The sequence below is a fragment of the Falco punctatus genome (assembly GCF_963210335.1).
Source record: "Falco punctatus genome assembly, chromosome: 9".
Lineage (NCBI taxonomy): Eukaryota > Metazoa > Chordata > Aves > Falconiformes > Falconidae > Falco > Falco punctatus.
The window spans coordinates 12679388-12699560 of record NC_137589.1 but is presented as its reverse complement, the minus strand read 5'-3'; the positions used below and the strand labels follow the sequence as shown (position 1 = coordinate 12699560).

The window sequence follows — 20173 nt, the reverse complement described above, 5'->3', positions numbered from 1 at the left end:
TACCTTACCCAGTATTCTAAACACATTCTGTCTTAAAATTACGCCTACTGCATGAGCAATTAGCCATAATTAAATAGTTACTTACTTGCTGCCAGACAACAGCAAACAAAGTTAAAAAAAAAACAAGAAACAACAAATTAGTTGTCATTCTACTGACTGACTGTTAAGAGATTCAAAATAACCCCTTGGAAACAAAACTCCAAATACATTAACACAGAGGGTGACATTTGCAGGGGGAAAAGTTGCCAAGGAAAATATTTCAGGACATTATCACATCAGTAAAGATTATTACTGGATTTAAGGTTGTGCCTGCATCCTCCTGTATTTTTATTTAACAAAGTGATTCTTGTACTCACCCAGGCAAACGTGCATCAAACTGAGAAGTAAGGAGGGGCTGAAATGCCTTACATGCTTCATCCCACTGAAGAACGGGCCAATTTTTATCTCTGCTTCAAGGGACTGGGATATATTTTTTCCTCTCTGAAAGGTCCAGGAAAGTGTCCTTCAGACTGATGTAGTGAAGAAATGTGCAAGAGGCAGTTAACAGATGCTAAGATGTTAAGCGGATGACACGTCTTAATTTCTGAGGAATTTAAAGAAGCTCCTTCCTACCACCTAATTAGACCAATTACTTTGCAGGGAGCTGTGGGACTCATTTCTGAGACAAGATTTGGAGGAATCAGTGTAACTCTCATAGGTTCTGCTGTTAGTACTGTATTTGTGCTGTCCAAACACACAAGTCAGAGAGAAGATAAAGTAGAAAGCTGTTTTCTTTCTGAACTCTGTCTTTAGTTCTCCAAGCCGGTATTGTGTTTTTGAGAACTACACCAGATTTCCCTTTATTTTAGCTTTGATAATCTTGAGAAACTACAGAGGCAGAAAATCTAACATTAGTAACAAACAGTAAATGTAATTGTTACTGTTTTAAAGGAAAATCACAATTATGATAGCAAAAAATACAGCAAAATTGCCTACCAAAAATGCAAAAGTCAAAAATGTTCTTTTCATGAGCTGGCCTGATCATCTAGTTCTTAAACTGCATGAATTTCTGAAAGCATCTTTTACATTCAGCAGGTAATTTTTCACCAACATACTAAACAGTGTATTTAACACTGTATTTGACTAAACAGTGTGGAAAAAAAATGACAAAGTAGCTTTAGTTCATTGCTTGGTTTGGTTTTCTGCACATAAAAGGTGTTTATTTAAAATATCTGTCATCCAATAATTGATAGCATTAACAAATCAGCCAGTCTGGGAAGTTGTTCACAGGCAAAGCTTTTGGCTGCTTAAAAGGAACTTTATCAGTGGTGATACTTTGCCTCCAATCAAGGAGATGTTTACATAGCGGCTTAGCTGTTTAAACTTCACCCGAGGTAAAGCACTTGCCCTTTAAGGATGTGTTCACTAATGGAGTTTCCTGCTTTTTAATTAATAGCCTGTGTGAAAGCAGTGTCTAAGAAATTAATCAGTCAAAGAGCTTTCCGTTGCAGCGCTTGAAAAGATGAAGCTTTTTTCCTGGCAGAGACCCTTGACACCAGCAGTGACTCGCTGCCTGCAGCATGGGTGCTGGTGGGATGGGTGCTGGTGGGATGGGTGCTGGTGGGATGGGTGCTGGTGGGATGGGAGCAGCTGCCAGCACCCTGGCAGCCTGTGCCCACACACAGGTCTCTGGCAGAGGTCACTGCTGGATGACTCGATGGTGCCGCCAAGCCCTCAGCACCTTCTCATGGCTGGAGGCCATTCCTGCTATGGCAGTGCTGCTTGGCCGTGCCGAGCGCCCAGGTCGCATGCAGCTCTGTGGGACGCTGCCTGTCCCGCGTGTGTCCGGCTGGGCAGCAGGCAGGCAACCACTGCTCCCTCGGGAACAGGCTGGGGACATGGAAAGCAAGTGCAGAGCTAGGAAGTAGCTTCAGACTGGGCAAGAGCAGAGATTTTTGGCTTCCTAATTATCCATGTGTTTTATCATTATTTGCTAAGGTTTTGGAAAAGAGGAGGTAAGTGTTCCCTAGACCTAACCCTATGGACAGTCTGCCTTCCATCCCCAGCCTGCGGGGTGCTGAGCTAAAGGTGGGCAGTGCTCCGGGGCTACCTCTCATCACACATACAGGAGAGGGACAGGCTGGGCAGTTTCTATGTATTTTTCCTACAGAGGGAGCTGGCAGTTAGATCTCGCTGCATATGTATAGCATACCTTACCCACCAGCTGCTGAAACGGCAGGTAAAGGAATGATGGAGGGGGCTGTGGCAGAGAAGCCTTGCTGCAGCTGCAGTGCTGTGATGCTCCTGCGCTGCCGGCAGGGCAGTTCTGCACCTCCAGGTTCCCCTGGACCTGCTGGGAGGGCAGCTCTGCCTGCAGAACACATCAGCCGTAAGGCTCCCAGAAGGGTAAAAGTAAAACTTTTGGGCACAGTATTAAGAAAACTCACCATCCGTAGTAGAACTTGGCAGAGGATGGTACAGAGAGCAAAAGCCTAAAAAGGTGCCTTAAGGGATTAGACAAATTAAAGAAGGTTAGGTTCATCGGTGATGAGCAAATGCGATGATACAGGTGCAAACCCTGGCTCGGTAAGGCACTAAATTACCAACTGCCAGAAGCTCAAAAGTTAAACCGGGGGAAAGCTGTTTGCCATCTTGGTCTTTTTCTAACCCTCTCCTACAAGACCAGACTTTAGGTGTGACTCCATATGCCTGTTCCTGTAGAGCAGCGTTTGCAGAGGCTCCGTGCCGAACCAACGTGTGACTTCAGCAGCGGCCTGTGAAGCTCAGGGGAACCTGCAGCAGGCAACTAAGAAAAACAAATGTATTTTTAGTGTGTTTCAATTCACATTATGTGGATCCAAAGCTGAAAACTGTGTGGGAGGGGATACACATATAGAAGATGGATATAAATGTAGTCCCTGTTACAGATTTAACCATGTCACCACTGTCAAAAGTGATATTAAACTCCTGATAAAATTACAGAAATGCACCTGCGTGGTGCCCGAAAGGAAACATAAATAGCAGCTAAATGTCCTCTCACCTGCCTCCTCAATCTGGAGCTAGCAACACACTTTTTTTCTACAGAGTATTTTCCTAGAAAAAGTGATGGAGAGCTCTTGTCAAAGTTAATAGCTATCTGTTCCCCTGGTTGCATCCCCTGGGATCTAAATCTCTAGGGCCTGCATCTCCAAGGAAGCAAGATATCTCACTCCTCCTGAATTCCAATGAGTTTGATCTCTTAATCCCCTTAGAATTTGAAAACCTAGCTAATACATGCCTATGCACGCTCAGATACGTACCTAACACAGCAACACTCTGACAGAATTTTTTTTTCTGTCAGAAAATATGCTTTGATCAAAGCTAATACAGCTCATGGAGCCAGGCTGATTTTGATGAATTTTTTCCTTTGGAAGAAAAGGGGCAGGAGAGGGTTTCAGGAGAGCAATATATTCTGTCCCAACCATTTTAGGAATGGAAGGATCCCTCTCTCTATATAGAAGAAACTTTCTGCTTCATATATTTTTAGCATATCAAGTAGCAAGAAACATAAAAAAAGAATGAAATATGCCCATCTGACCTGAAACAATTAGCTTCCCAGGGCGTTCTGTTTGTTTACTATTCAGCATGAAAACAAATCTAGAAAGATCCAATATTTTCAGAACAAAACTTCTGGGTTTGGGCCACTGATTAACAATATCTACTCCATTTTTTTAGAAAACATGAATTTTTACAAAATAAAAACTTAAACATTGAAGGACACTACAATAATGCAATGAATATTTTTGTGGAATTCACCCCTTCTGGCCGTAGCTTGGGCGGTACTGGTGGTACTGGTGCAGCATGGCTGTAGCTGCTGCTTTGTGCATCGTGCAGCCCCCTGGGATGCTCTGAGCCATGGAGGCTCCTCTTCCCCTAGCACAAACCCACACCTTCACACCGAAACCAGACCCCTCCAGGACACAGGGGCCAGACACAGAACTAACCACACATGAGCCCCTTCCAGCTCCTGCCCTCTTATCCTTGGAGTAAAAGAGGATCTTGGAAGACCTGGGCCCCAACACACTTGGTTTTCTTAGCTCTAACCCCCAATTTAAGCTTAAGACTAGTAGTCTTCCTTAAGCAAGTATGGCTGACAAGAAATGGGCTTCCACCAGTACTGAGAGCTGCCCTTTTCCTGATTCCACGTCCCTGCGTATGGGAGTCATGGGCCCCACCAAGACAGCTGTTCTTGAGCCCAGTCCCAAAGCCCAACTTAAAACATAGGCCAGGCTAGAACCAGCAAGACACCAACACTAAACTGGCACATAAAGTGCCAAAAGACCGCAGCCCCCCACACGAGGCAGCAATACCAGTATGAGCTCAGGGCTTCCCCCGCTGCGGGCTGGGAGGAGGTCTGCAAGGAGCTGGGAGGAGGTCTGCAAGGAGCAAGTGCCCCAATCCAGCACTGGCATCCCAGCTGGCACGCACAGCACCCATGCTGGCAAGCCAGGGCTGGGAGGGCAAAGACCGAGCTGGCGCAGAGATAAATTACTCTTTCCACATTGTGGGTGGCCTGTCCACCTCAGGGCAATCACATTAGAGCTGCCTACCTGGGGAATGCCTGCCTGGCATACAAATGTGAGGTTTCCATGAGTCGCATTTCAATCAGGTTTTGGATGCTTACATGCATTTGCAATTTAAAAATACAGAGAAACATAAAATTAAAGAAATAACCGAGATTAAATTATCTACCACTGTTCTGCTTCCATCCGAGTTAAAAGCCCCTCTGTTCTAGACTCTGGACAATATTGGTAAGTAATGAAGTTCAAATCCATATAATAACAACTCCAGCTACTCTTTTTTCCTATGCTTGTCCTCCCATTCTGGATGCATATGACATTAAGCATTACCTTGGAACGGAATATTCAGCATTCTGTGTGTGCATTTGTGTCTGCAAATAAATTCAACATAAAAAGTGCTGCACACTTTATCTAAACCTCAGCACGTGCAGAAAGAGTCCAGCTTACACCCCGGCCTTCCCCTCTCTACATCATGTGCTAAGGAGCTGTGGGAGTTCCCATGACACCTGCACAGAGCCATTCACTCAGAATTGCTCGAGGCAATAGCCACGAAGGAGGGAAGTGGAACCTCAGCCGTTTTCAAGACCCTTGTCAAACCCCTCCCTGTTCTCCCATCTTTAAAGGCAATAGGGAAGGTCTTACTTAGCTTTGAAAGCAAAGCAAGAGGAGCAGGCTGGGCCTGTGACGCACGCCACAGGCCAGAAAGGCACCCTAACAGCCCTGAGCTTGGCACAGCTGTAACCACAGCTGGGCTGTTCCTTGCACACTGAAGGGTCAGTCCATGAGCAAGTCCCATGGCACGGAGCAAGCAACAGTTGTCCAAGCTGGTCTGCAAACATCTTCACAGCAGCAGGATGTGCTAAGGTAAATTCCATGTAACACACACACTTGTTGCTTGGATGTTTGCTCCCTGGCTGGGACCTGGGCAGAGGGCATAGTGCTCTCTGTTTCAGTGCAAGCAGAGAGATGAGACGGAGTCAAATGCACAATTCCCACCACAAACAAAACACAACACTTGTGTCTCTCCGAACTACATCACTCCTCCCTTTCAAAATCTCCCCCCAGAGGACTGAGAGATGATTTATACTGGGGCACATCACTGTTCTCCACCAACTTTGGATACTACAGAGCACAAATGATGCTGAAAACCCAGGAACAACTGTTGATGACTGTTTCAGATTACTTTTTCTGGCAGTGAAGTATTTTACATGAGCTATCCTTCGCATTTTCCTAGCACAACAACATACCTTCTGTCTGGCTGCCAAGAGAAACTGTGGGAAGTGCTGGGGGATCCACAGGAACTGATCCAGTCTGATGGCAGGAGAGAAGAGCCCAAAGTCCCTCAGATGTCTTCACTGTCCATTGCTATCTCTATGTTTTGAATTACCAACTATAAGAGGGAAGTGGGCTTACAATACCATTGCGCAGTAGGAACAGCAAAAGAGAAACACTCCCATGGTTTTGGTGGTTAAATCTAACCAGACACACATGCTTGAGCCCTTGGCCACAATCACCAGACTCTGATCTTCCCTGTTGCCAGAACAAATATGCCACCTCCTATATAAGAGTTTATGCATCTCTCCACAGCCCACTCCCATCACTTGGGGTATGCAAATTTGTTAAAACAACATGGAATTCTTTTATAGTCCTGCAACACTCAGATGCAAACCAACACACACCTCTTTCTCCCTCTAACTGGGTTAGTCTCTTGTTATTCATTGAGTGAGTTTATCACTTTTACATCTGCAAGGAAAATGGTCTCATTGTTACAGTCCTGACTCATGGGGGTCTAAGTTCAGTTTTAATCTCTACCACAGTCAATCTATAAATAATTAGCCTAAGATCATAAAATTCACATTAAAGTAATCAAAAGACAGTGATGTGACCACTAATGAACTTGGTCAAATTTATAAACCTCTCTCAGCTCAGCAATAGAAAGCTGGAAGTGATACTCTGCTGTTTGTGGAGTTTAAAGACCAACATGACCTGTGACTCAGTGGCCTACACACACTTTTTTATATTGCAGCTCCGCGGAGCAGCTATGCTAAACCTCAGCAGTATACAGGGGGCTGGTAAAACCCTGGACAGAATCACAGAATCATAGACAAGTTTGGTCTGGGAGGGATCTTCAAAGGTCACCTAGTCCAAACTGCTCTGCAGTGAGCCTGGACACCTTCAACTGGACCGGGTTGCTCAGAGCCCAGTCCAACCTGGCCTTGAGCATTTCCAGGGATGGGGCATCTACCACCTCCCTGGGCAACCTGTTCCAGTGTTCCACCACCCCTGTTGAAAGAAATTCCTTCCTTGTACCTAGTCTGATAAAACACATACCATGAAGAAGACTGGTAACTCAACTGATACAGGAAGATACTCCCCACAAAACAGAAGAAAAACATTCTTCATTTGTGGAAAGGAAAACCAAGATTTAGAGAGGGACTACAAGCATCTGACCACAAGTATTATGTCAGCTTGAACCTCCTTGGAGTGTCCTAAATTGGATAACAAGGACAGAAGCATCCAACATGGCTGGCTGCTTTGGAAATTCTGGGACAAAGTTTAGGCAAACAAGTGATTCAAGCTTGCACACAAACTGCAGTTTCTTCAGGCAAGATGTAGCACATTATCTTTGTCCTTGATGTGGTAAATCTTGGCAAAATCCACGTAACCAGAGGCTTGATCTCCTTTTAAGAGCTAGGTTTTCTGGTACTTGGTTATGCCTCAGTGTCAGAAGGCCATTTTTTTTTGGTTTGGTTTCATCATTTTTAAGAATTGCATACACCTTTAGACTGTATGTGATCTACTTTTGCTCCCTTATGTCTATAAAGAAATCAGAGAACTTATAAATTAAGACTCACATGTCAAAACTAGCAACCTTTGTCTTGGACTTTGACAAAGTATCTCAATTATTAGGATCAGTAAAAAATTTCCATCCATCATCAGTTTTTCTAATATGCAAATCAGGTTTTGGTTTTAAACATTTTCACCTTCATTCTTTGGGAACATGTTCGTATTACACTAAAGCCACATTTCATTTTGAAATATTTTAATTTTTTTTCATAAATTTTGATTTAATATTATTCCACAGAGAAACTGAAAATATCAGGGGGAACGAAACATAGATTCCCTCCAGCCCTTTCCAGGTAGAAAACCCTCTGTTTTCTATCCTGCTGTACTGACAGTTCCTGGCAGAACCCCCCGCTCCAGCCATTCGTGAGGGGTGGGTACGCTCTTTGTTGCGATGTGAGCAGAGGAGGAAAGAAAGAAGGGGGTAACTTTGTTGGGGATAAGCAGGAAAGCCACAGAAATCGAGACCACAAGCCTTCTCCCAGCTCTGCAGCCTCCTGTTCATCCTGCACACGTTTCACTGTGCATTCCCTCCCACCTCCCAGCCTGATCTCATATTTGATCGAGAGGAAAGCCAGCCTCCGTTATCCTCCAGAATGCACCTTTTTTCTCTTGCAGGCACCTCTCCCGTTGCCCCTCTGATGGAGGCTGCCAAGCCTGGACCTGTGCGACATGCAGCGGGACTACGCGGAGCCCTCCGGCAGCGAGGAGCAGCTGTGGAGGTGGCACACCAGCTCCCCTCCCACAGGCATGCCATCCCCAGCCCAGGCACCCCCGGCTCTCTTATCAGCACCGTACCCAGCTCTTCACAAGCCAAAAAAAGCTTCCCACTCTCAGACATTAATGAAGGATTACTGATAAATTAACAGAAAGAAAATGCGTCCCTGAATAATTGTAATAATTCTGCCCCCAACTGTTTTGGAGTAGTCCCATTGCTGAACGTGGGATATGTACTCACATATCTACATACATGCAACATCCTCATGCTAGCCTTTGAATTTCTTTCAGGCTATTTTCTTGTATTCTGCATACATTTGACATACAAAACAATAAACACAGGAAGAAACTTCTCATATTTTCCAAACGGATAGCAAGGCTTTCTACAAGAGCATCGCATCCATACACATTCTCATATCTGTGAAAATGCACTTTATAATCATGACCAGATCTGAGGGTGAGAGCTTTTTAAAAATAAAGAACCCAGACTGGAAGTCTACCTGTAGTAAAAACCGTTTATCTGTGTTCACTCCCACTGCCAGGAAAAGCTAGAAGGAAGTCTGAAGTCTTGTTCCAGTAACTGTTAGCGAAGTGCTCTTGTGAGGTTACAAGACAGACCTCGAAGGAGGAAAGACTCACTCTATTGTTTAACTGTGCACAGACCGAGACCAAATTATGGAGGTATGTACGCTCAGTATTTCATAAGGCACAAAATAACGTCAGATTTTCCTACCTCTAACTCCTCAAATGGCCTGATATAGTTGAGTCAGACCAGAATCTCCCCTTGCTGGGGGAATGCTTTAAATGCCAGACTCCACACATATATCTAAATAAACCCAATTTTCATAAACCCCAGTTTACTGGACTTCTGATAGCATTTCTGCTAGGCACAAACTGCGAGAAATGACTCACCGCACTGCATCAAGAATCAATAAAAGTTACCCAGGCAGCAGAGCAAACACACCAAGGCAATGGTGTCGGAACAGGAAGCACCCAGGGCTCCTTATGACAAAGTGGTCTTAAAAACTGAGTAACGCCATTCGGTGAGGTCAGCCAGCCCCATTATTTCACATACCACAACACATTTAATGCCACGCTACAGTTTTATACAACGCTGCCGTGAGGGAACCACGACCATGATGTCCTTATCTCTGCAGGAATTAACAAGTGACAATGGGAGGGAAAACAAGAGGGAGAGCAGACACCTAACATCCAGCAGTGTTAGCATTTCCACAGCGAGTTTCAAACAGATGTCAAAGTCCTTCCCAACAAAAAGTGGTGTTTTGTGGGTTTTTTTATCCTTTTTTTTTTTTTCCAGATAAAGAGACAGTGCTTTCATCCCTTCAGAAAAAATGCTACTTTGCCAAACAAAAATCTCAGAGCAGTTGCCTGCACGATTTATCATAAGTTATCGTCATTCACTGTCAGTGTGGGTGGCAGCAGAGAAGGCTTAGGGAATTCCTGGGAAAAAGAAGTAACTTTCGCAGTGCTTCATCTCAGATATGGCTCCTCCTCATTGTAGTCTGCCGAAGAGTGTTTTATAGTGTTTGCAGGTAACTGGGGGAAGCAGAACACTTGCCACAGCTGCTAAGTAATTAAGTTCCTGCTAAGCCACTTTACTAGCTTTGAGGCTTTTAAAGACCACTGCAAAATCCATTTACAATTCAGTAACCTTGCTTCTTTGGAAGCTACATATCACTCTCCTCATTTTATTTTGACAGGGATAGAAAAAGAACAAATAGTGCCTAGAATATCCAGGTATATTTAGATAGCCTACATTCACTTCGGCAGAATGATCTCTGATGGATGTGGTGCCACGGAGCGTGACACAGATCTGTGTGAAGGATGCCATTTAGCAGCAGACAGACAGTCCAAGTTATTTATGGAAGAACTAGTATTGTTCATTGTTTTGCTTGTAAAAATTGTACGTATAACTCAGAGTTGGGGTGTGAATAACGAATGAATCAAGATTTTATAGTTTACTCTGTGCGGCTGAGAAAAATAACAAGACTTGTCAAGGCAGAGGAAAGATATGTTTGTGTTCTCCCCATAAATCCGGCTGCTGTGCATGCCACGGACGTCACTGCATAGATGCCCTGCTTACAAGGCAGTAATATAACTTGTTGAACCAGGGGATGTATGAGAATTAAACATGCTCCTTTCACTGCCACGTATAACCAAACTCAGCTGTTCAGTAGAGCAGTGGTGTGAACGCAGAGACTGCAGGTGAGCTAAAGCCCTTGCTAGAGGTCAGCTCTAGCCCACACCAGCACTTCAGCCACAGGGGCTGCTGCCATCCCTGCGTTTTACTCAGGTAAACGCGTGACGCAGTGGTTGCAGATGGGTCTTCCTGTGACCTCTCGTAGGAATGCAGGTGTGTGCCTTAACCATCCTCAGCAGGGAATCCCACAGCACAGCAACTCTCAAACCGGACTAAGCGCTGCGGTACTTACCACATCAGGATCTGGCGGATCCAGCTGGCTGGGGCACAGCTCAGCCTTTGCCTTCAGTTGCTGTAATGAGAGGAAATCTGAGCATCCAGGCCACCTTACACCAAAGCAGAGCTTGTCCTCAGCCTAGAAAGCAGGATGTATTTCAATACGTTTTCCATCTATAAGAAGGGATCTAAACACTCAGCTTTGATGTAATTTACTTCACAAACCCGCAGAGCTACTGCTCTATTCCCATATACACTTTCCAGCAACGGTCTAGCCTTTGCCTGCAGAGGTTTCCACAGCCCATAGTCCTGCATGTATGTCAGTTCTGAAAACAAGTAGTTTAACCTGGCTGGAACCTGGAGGTTGGCTCTTCATACCTACTATCTCTACCTTATGAGTACTGTGCTCTTACCACCTCCTCCCTGTACACCTTCAAGTACTTTATCTCAAAGTACTGTGGTTATTCGAATACTTTTTTTTTTATTTATTTTGCAGCAATATGTCAATAAAATAAAACAATAGAACTATATGGCAAGAGTATCAACAAAATGTTAATTTGAGGAATGAATTAAATATGTGGGAACAGACTTCCACACCTGGCAACTGAGATTACACAATCTGAAGCTATTGCAGTGAAGGCTGAAATACAAATTAAATGACAGAAAAATCCCCGCTCGCGCTGTGACTTTAAGATGATCATATGGTGCCTTGAAACAGGGATGCTCAAATCCTGTAACTGAAACTGTCCTTAGTCGTGGTGGTTTGACCCAGGCTGGGCGCCAGGCACCCACCAAAGCTGCTCCATCACCCCCCTCCTCAGCTGGGCAGGGGAGAGAACGTATAACGAAAGGCTCGTGGGGCGAGAAGGACAGGGAGGTCACTCACCAGTCACTGTCACGGGCAACACAGGCTCGACTTGGGGAAGTTAAATTTATTACCAATCAAGTCAGAGCAGGATAACGAGAACTAAACCCCAAAACTTAAAAGCACCTTCCCCCACCCCTCCCTTCTTCCCAGGCTCAACCTCACCCCCCATGTTTGTCCCGTCTCCCGCTCATGGCACAGGGGGACAGGGAATGGGGCTGGGGTCAGTCCCTCACACGCTGTCTCTGCCGCCCCTTCCCCCCCCGGGAGGGTCCTCGCACCCTGCCCTGCTCCAGCGTGGGTCCCCCCGTGGGTGCAGCCCCTCAGGCACACGCTGCCCCAGCCGGGGTCCCCGCGGGGTCACAGCCTCCTGCGGGCACCCACCTGCTCTGGTGTGGGACCCTCCCGGGCTGCAGGTGGGGATCTGCTCCTCCATGGACCCCCACGGGCTGAGGGCACAGCCTGCCTCACCGTGGGCTGCACCGCGGGCTGCGGGGGAACCTCTGCCCCGGTGCCTGGAGCCCCTCCTGCCCCTCCTGCCCGACCTGGGGCTGCAGGGCGGCTGCTCTCACGCAGTCTCACTCCTCCCTCTGACTGCAATTTCCCACACCCCTTCTTAAATACCTACCCCAGAGGCACTGCACTGTTGCTGATGGGCTCGGTCTTGGCCAGCGGTGGGTCCATCTCGGAGCGGGCTGGCATTGGCTCCATTGGGCATGGAGGAAGCTTCTGGCACCTTCACACAGAAGCCACCCCTGCATCCCCCTCACTACCAAAACCTTGCTGCACAAACCCACTACATTAGTACAAAAATAACATCTGGAAACAATAAATGCAATGCAGCACCATTGTCTAGTTCAGCACAAGGAGAAAAATTTGAGGAAAATCAGACAGCAGAAGAATTTCTCAGACAGAAAGTCCCACATAGACAAAGAAAGGGTGAGGGACCATCACACACCAAAAGTCAAAAGGTAACTTTTCTAGTCAGTGAGAACAACCAATGAGGAAGACTTGTCATCTAAAACTGTAAAATCACATCTAGGAACAGAACAAAGCACGGGAAGAAAGTTGGGGAACAAGCAGAAAGTTGTGCTCAATTAACAGGAAAAGGTGCAAACCACATTTTACAGTAAAAGTATGCAGAGCAGGTTGGCCTCACTTCTGAGACTTGAGGATCTGTTTTTAAAACTGTTGAGTCTTGACTTAAACTCATGGAAATTTAGGGGAGTTCCTTTCAAAGAACATCAAAACTGGAGCTTACGAGGTTAAGGTCAACCATGCACATAGTGCTTGGCTAGACATAACCTCAGCTCGGATTGTCTTTAATCTCTGTTTTCACCAGCCACTCACCTGAAAAGTTTTGCAGGAGGCGGCAGCAGCACTGGTATATGTTGAACTAAATCAAAGGATAATGCCGATTTGTTTAACCTTGGTACATTCAAACAACTTCAAGATAAGAGCCCAGTGACAATTGCCATCATTTATTGTTTCCCAAGTAATAAAAAAATCAGCAAATGGAAAGTCAATGAGTTGAAAAAAACACTTTTTAAAGGGCCTTGCAGACACCGCTCCATTTTTTCATCTCATTCAGAATCTTTTCAACCATCTCACTGTTTCTCTGATAGCATCTGTAAACAGATGGACTTTGTCACACTTTTTTTGTAAGAAAATATCTTTCTTCCTAGGCATATTGATGTCTTGGGGAAATTTCTGGGATGCAAATACATTTTAGCACTGCTCAGTGAACACGCCACACAGCCTGCACTGCCTGTGACACAGGGCTCTGCAACAACACAGTAAGTTTTGCCTTGAGAACCCGCTTACCAAAGACAGCAGTTCCCAGTGCACTTCGGTTTTGTGAGCTGATTTTAAGAGCATGCTACAGAGATTTGATTTTCAGAGCCCAGAGCAGCCACATGGCTACAGACTAACCAAATAGTTGGGAATATGTCTGTCTTTTTTCCTCCCTAAGCTTGGCATCAGTGCTGCTGCTGAAACAACATCACAGAACCCAGCGGAAAACCACTCTTCTTCACGGACCTAAATTTCAAGTGTCATCTTGCCTGTCAGGTGAGGGAAGCCCTGCTGCTGTCTAGCTTTTGGAGCTGGAGATCTTATTAGCCTGTATATATTAGTTGCTCTGATTACACTGCACTTACCACAAATGCACGAGCACACTGATATAGCTAAGAGACTGTACAGGTGCCTAGTGGGCAGTTAATCACAACCATCCCTTAAACAGGAGTTTTTGTGTGCACTGAATTTTGGGATGCTTAGGTGTCAATGCCTCCTATATAAGGTCACCTGTGAGCATCCATGCCATACTGCCAGCTGGGACTAATCAGCTCTCGAACTAAAATCCTGGATGCAGCCTGAGCCTCTGACAGAAACTGGGCATGGTATGACAGCTTCTTGTGACTACACAGGTTTTTGTGATTGTGTCAGACGGCAGAAGACAGACAAGTCCTGTTCAGTTTGGAATCTCTCATAGGCACATAGTGACCTGAATTCTCTAATAAACGCTTTCAGAGACTGGCCAGATGGCATCGCGCACGTAAGGTGCTTATCCTGCAGCAAATCTCTGGCCTTAGCCACTCTGTGGTGGAGCATCAGCCTGAAAATATGGCATCAACCCCCCGCCACCTGAGGGTATTTCACAGTCAGTGCATCTGAGACACAAACAAATGTTGGCACAAAAGCTGAATGACAACTTGGACAAATAAGTATCCAGACACTGAACTAGCAGAGACCCCTACCATGGAGACATTGAAAACAGAAGTAATTTTGGCGAACTCCTTCTGTGCTGCTAGCCCTGCTCCAAGATCAAAACATAAAGTATAAGGAGACAGTTCTGTGTCCATAACCAATGTAGGTTATGCAATGGCTGCCACAAGTCTAATAATACTGAAGGGCTACTGAAAACAACAGGCATACATGGGTTGGAATCAGCACCCTTGCTCGTGCCATTTAATGTAGGACTAGGGAGCTCTCTTTGCTCCCCACCAGAAATTAAAAAAAAAAAAAATAGTTGATGAGCTCTGCAGAGAAATTAGCTGTGATGGAGACAACTGCTCACAACCAGCAAGAACTCGTTGATCTGAAGTAAAAAACCAGACTGATGTGTAACAGGGTTTTCTCCTCACCCTCAGCCTACAGAAGGATGAAGTCCGTGCTCAGCAATCTTCAGTAAAAAGTGCATATGTATCTGATCCGTGATCACCATCTGACAATACTTCCCTAAAGATATTCATGAGGGGGTAGTCAGCAACACCGTCGGACAAAACAGAATCAGGTAACAGATGTTCAGACTTGATCCGATGAATACTGAAGTCACCAGAGGTCTCCCATTCAGTTTTGGCACAAGCTATCTTATATATCTTATATAGCCTGCATATCTACAACAGGAGGTATTTATCCCTCTGCTTTTATGTTTCACCTGAGATTATTATTCGAGATGACACTGTCCATGAGTGATTTTAGTTCTCTTTGCCAAATACTATCCCAAGAAGTTGCCACTGCAGTCCATACTTCGGATAAACTGAACTTCTCCAAAGCTAAAATCCTGAATTCTTTAACTATACCCAGGTCCTTGCAACAGTTGAGGGCCACATAGTCTAGAGGGCAGAAAAGTCACCAGCAAGGGCGCCCGTTACCCCTTTTGGGATCATATTTTATATAAAGAACAAAGTATTTTATACCTTCTACTACCCACTTCGGAAGAAGAGACCTGAAACCCTGCCCTGCCTGTCAGCAGGGATGGTTTCTCCTGCGCTCCCGACAAGGCACAGTCACAGTGCCAACTAAGACAGACTGATTCGGTGTTAGCTGGTGGCATCAAGTTCTAAGCAAAGTGAGGGACCACCTGCCTCACTCAGTTGACAAGGTCAGACCAGGGTCCAACATCTGTTCTGGCAGGCATAGAGATACTTCAGAAACATCTTTATTGGAACTTGGCTGTGCAATTTTCTTGCTTGACTGCCAAACGCACACAAAAACCACAAGACACCAAAAAAAAAAGCATTTGTCAGCTTGGACAAGCTAAATTTACTACTTTATATAAGCATACAGCTTGTGTACTTTGAAAAGCCACTGAGCAAATATGTTTCTCCTCAGGTAGTGCCAAACAAATATACGCAGAAGCAAAAGGAAAACAAAAGGAAGAACAGATGCCTGTAAGTGAAATCATGATGAGAGGTACCTCTGTTCTACCTGCCACATGGGGAAAACAGCCTGCTGTGTAAGAGGCAAACTCTGTTGAAGAACCACCTTCAAGGGCTGACACATAATATCCCGATACCCTCAGATGTTTGGGCAGTGGTCACAATCATGCTGAAATAATTTGAGTGTACCTGCTTTAGTTTTTTCGGCCAAGACTTGGACCTCACACAAGGAACAGCTTTAACTGGAATAGCCCTCACCTTAGATTGAGGCCACTCTGGGAAACTCATTGAGTAAAAACACTGAAGCGCATTAAATGATGTCCTGGGATCCCTCCAGAGAGCCAGAGTATTTCTGTAATTGTGCTGATGGTCTTTGGGGCTTATGTTTTTGCCAGCAGAGAGAACATGTTGCCTGAAGGAGGACTGTAGTGTGGCGCACTCTGGTTGGAGGGCGTGGTGCAAAACCAAAAATGATGCGGCATTTTTCAGATGTGGAAGGAATGGGTTTAAGTTCACTTTAGAGAACAGAATCTTCATACCTGTTAGCAAAGCTTCATACGGAGCTGTAAACACATATGGCCATAGTCTACAGAGGAAAACCCTGCTGCAAACACGTTTAATATCAAAAATGCTTTTAACTTTACTTGCCATTTGTATTCTACAGATTCCTCTGCAAGCTACAAAAGACAAAATAGAAATAAAATATGTTGGCCAAGTGATCAGCAACAGAGCAGTCAAACACAGCTCCTTCACCAGCCTCCCCACTCAGAGATCTGGTGAGGAGGACTGGCAGCTCCTTCATCCTTGATATAAAAATGCTATGCATGGTCAGCTCTTCAAAAATAGGAAGCTGAGAGTCAGTTCTATCTAATCCCAAAGTCAATCAGAAAATAAAGTAGTAACAAGCACACAGAAGGCCCAGAAATAGGTTCAGTTTCTCAGTGCAATAGAAACATTGCCAGTGGGAGCATGGCCACGTGTAAGTGCCCATAAACTTGACCCCTGGGAACTGCATGTGCCTGCGTGGGTTACCACAGACCTCCGACTGTCCCCATCCAACTCCCCGAAATGCTGAAGGGCACCGAGACCATTCCTATTGTATTGACAATCACGTTAAGAGGAACAGTAGTACTATGAGTATTGAGGGAAAAATCACAATTTACAATCTGCAGTTTGCCCAACAGCAAAGCTTTCTACTCCTCCTCATATTCACTAGAAGGAAAACCAAATTTATGAGCCACCAAGCAATTCTGTTTTAAGGGCTCACCCCCAGGCAGAGAAATAAGCAGCATATGCATAAGACGGGTAGGAAAAGACAGAAGATATGTGAGTGAAGACCCCAATCACTGCTAACAATGTCAGCAGAGGGTGCTTCTGTTTCTCCATTATTCAGCCCTTTGGTATTATTCTTCGCATTTATTTCATGCTCCAGTAAGTTTTGTTTATTGAGGTGATCACACACAACTCGGGTGTCTTAAAAGAACAGCTGCCTTCTGGCTTCAGGAGGGAGAGATTTAATCTGATTAGCCTTAACATCTTTTCAGTACACTGTTTAATAGCCACCTGATGACATTCTTCTAGGAAGTTAAAGAACAAGCCCCCTCACTTTTAAAGCCAGATTTAAATGCCCAGAGGAGATATTGAAAAGCTTACCACTGTACTGGAATCTGGTCCTTTACCGCTTTTTTAACAACCTGCTTATCTAGTTTCTCAGCCCTTTCTAAATGATGAGCTCTCCCTCACTTGCTAGAAACCTACTTCCAGGTGGACTTGAAGCACTGAGAGCAAAAGCTGCTGGAAAAATCATCATGTGCCTAGCTACAAACGAAATCTTTTTGTCGATATAAAATAAATCTTCATAGAAAAGGTTAAATACACATATATACTGATAGCTAGAAACAATAACATCTGCCCCTTCCCATCTTTCAGGCAATCGAAAAATGCAAAACAAAGTGATGCAGCCAGCTCTCCTCTTTCTCTTTTTTGAGGAGCTAAACCCCTGTTTGGTGCAGAGGAATATGCAGCTGAGGCAAGGTCCAGTGGTAGCCAGGCACCTTTGCCTGCCTCTTCAGCTGCCAAGCTAATGTCAACAAGACGTAGGAGCCTGAGTGACCATAGAAACAGCACTGAAGCCTTTCCCAAACACAAAGTAAAAGTAATATACACATAGGTCCTATCTGTGAAAGGAGGGCCCTCAACCAAGTAAAACGCTATGAGATGCACTGGCAGGCAGATGCTTTTCACCCTGCTCTCAGTCTGCTCATCTTAACTGTGGAAGGGGTCCAGGAGCCATCGGAAGACCTGGATGAGGACAAGGCTTGCAGTATTTCCTTATTTCCATCGGAGTCATTTTGAAATTTACACCTGTAAAACAAAGATGGAAAGGAAGAAAAATGGAGAGAGTTGTTTAATTGGGAGTGTGGAGAATGGCAAAAAACTTTAATACCTGAAACTGAGCCATGGGCAGGCATAGATTATCAGTGATCTGAAAATAAAAAGGGATGTGATGGCAATTATTTTTTTCCCTCTTCATTGGATTGCTGGAGATCACCCATTCCCTGCAGGTTTTTCTCCCTGTACCAAGGGTGCGCAATCGCTGAAAGTATGACTGCTGCTGCTGCTGGAAGTTTCCACAGTGAGAAGAAGGTCTGCACAGACAGGGGGGCAGCACCACTGTCTCTCCAGAGCTCAAGTCCTGCAGCCAAAGGATCACACAAGATCTTCCCCTTGCCATCACCACACTCACCATCTTTCCTGGACAGAAGCCACAAGCTGACATTGGCTTGAAACGTTTGCTTTCTGGGACAGTAACTGTTTGTGACAACAGAACAACGTTCTAGGCAATCAGTGGGTTTGCTTCAAAAGAGGTAGCCAGGTCAGTTAAATGACCCCCCTCCTTAAGCCGGGCTGAGCCAGGCTGCGAGCAGCTTGGTGGCTTCCCCGTGGCACTGGCACATGGAGAGCGGTGCAGATAACACTGAAAAACTGCCCCACTGCTTTGCCTGTGGGCTGTATAGAGCAAGGACCACTCCCCTGGAGAAGACGGCAACAAGGAAGCACAAGTCACCCAGACATCTCCTAACACCACCACCATGAAGCCAGCGTCACACAGCTCCAGCCCAGAGCCGCGCACGAAACACCCCCCGGCGTTTAGCTTTGGGCAGCTGCCGCATCAGGCCTGAGCTTCTACATCTGCCTCTTGGTAAGGGTCGAAACCGCTCCAGACCAAGCACTGTCACACAAGCAGGTCTGTAACAGAGAGCAGCAGTCACACGCAGCAGGCAGGCGTGCCCTGTACGAAAGCAAATACACAGCAATCCCCGACCAGGCAAAGGTATGGCCGCAGCTGGGGACAGGAGATGGTTACGGGAAGCTTGTGGGAGCGCTCAGAGAACCGGGGCAGGGTCTAACAGGGGGCACGCGACCGTCACTCATGTATTACTGGCTCTGCAGCAGAGGAAGGTATTTCAGATACGCTTTGCGGGAGATCTTTGTGGTGCATTCACAGGTTTTAATGGAATGCTTCCTTTGTGCTCCTTCCTCCCCCCAGCACAGCACTTTCCATGGCTCTGCGAGCCTGCGAGACCACTGCCCCTGTGTTTCACCACAGGACGCAGCAGCCTGCTTCCAGAGTAGCGTTCTCTTGCGAAGCACTTCTTACCAGAGAGGTTTCATGCCTTTTGCATGGAAAAAGCCTGATATTTTTTCAGATAGCAGAAGGCACCTTGGATTGCAAAGTAATAGCTATGCTCGTCCTGCAAAACCTCGGTACTTTGGGAAGGTTATAGGTTCAGCCAGGTAGGACACATGATCTATCTGGGGCCAAGAATGACAAAAGCCACCTCTGTGCATTCAGCATTGGTTCCCCAATCCTTCTGCATGGGCTGGGAACCCACTGTTGCTGCCGTGGATCCTTTATAGTTGAAGTTCTCGGCTGCTGCTACACCTGCCAATTAAATAAGAAAGGAGCCAGAAGAGCTGCAAACCCCTGAGCCACAGACACAGCTCCACAACGTGCTCGCTGATTCCAGCACCCAGGGGACTCTGCCGATAAAGCCCATGGGTCAGCACCGGGGGACTGGAAAAGAAGGAAAGGCACCAGCTAAAGGAAAACCGCAAAGAAGCACCAGGGTTTCCACCTAGGTTACCTGAATACCAAAAGGAATAAAGCGTTTAAGGTCTTTTTTCAGCTGGAATGAATTTGCTGGGAACTTCAAATCTGTAATTATATGATGAAACCATCAGAAGAGGATAAATAAGGAAATAGGAAATGGACCATTTTAGGGCAAATTCTGTGCCTTTACCAGCCAGCCATTTTAATGAATTTAGAAACTTTAAGATGTTGTTATTTTAAGAAGCATACCTAATCCTTTTATTTTAGACTTGTTTGTGGTTTAGCTTTTTTTACTGGGGGTCTCACTGAAACCAGGGATACTATGGACATACAGAAAGATGCAAACAAAGTGTTTTCAGAGTAGTGATGGTGCTGAATTACCACAATAAGGATAAATTAAAGTGGACAAAACTGCTGAGAGATAAAACCGTCACACTATACCGTGAAAGCACTGATATGATGGCAGAACGTCCACTAACTGCTTTAGAAATCATTGAT

At 45.5% G+C, this 20173-nt stretch overlaps 1 protein-coding gene across 1 annotated transcript in view; it reads right to left on the bottom strand.

The window, feature by feature from the left end:
• The window catches only part of CDHR1 (cadherin related family member 1), a gene marked incomplete at its 3' end in the record, with an annotated part of 84368 nt that overhangs the window by 46301 nt on the left and 17894 nt on the right, over window positions 1-20173 (bottom strand). Inside the window, exon 4 of the mRNA XM_080402815.1 lies at window positions 357-17925. Coding sequence (XP_080258941.1) covers window positions 357-417 — 61 coding nt within the window. The 5' untranslated portion in view covers window positions 418-17925. The remainder of the gene's footprint in view (window positions 1-356; window positions 17926-20173) is intronic.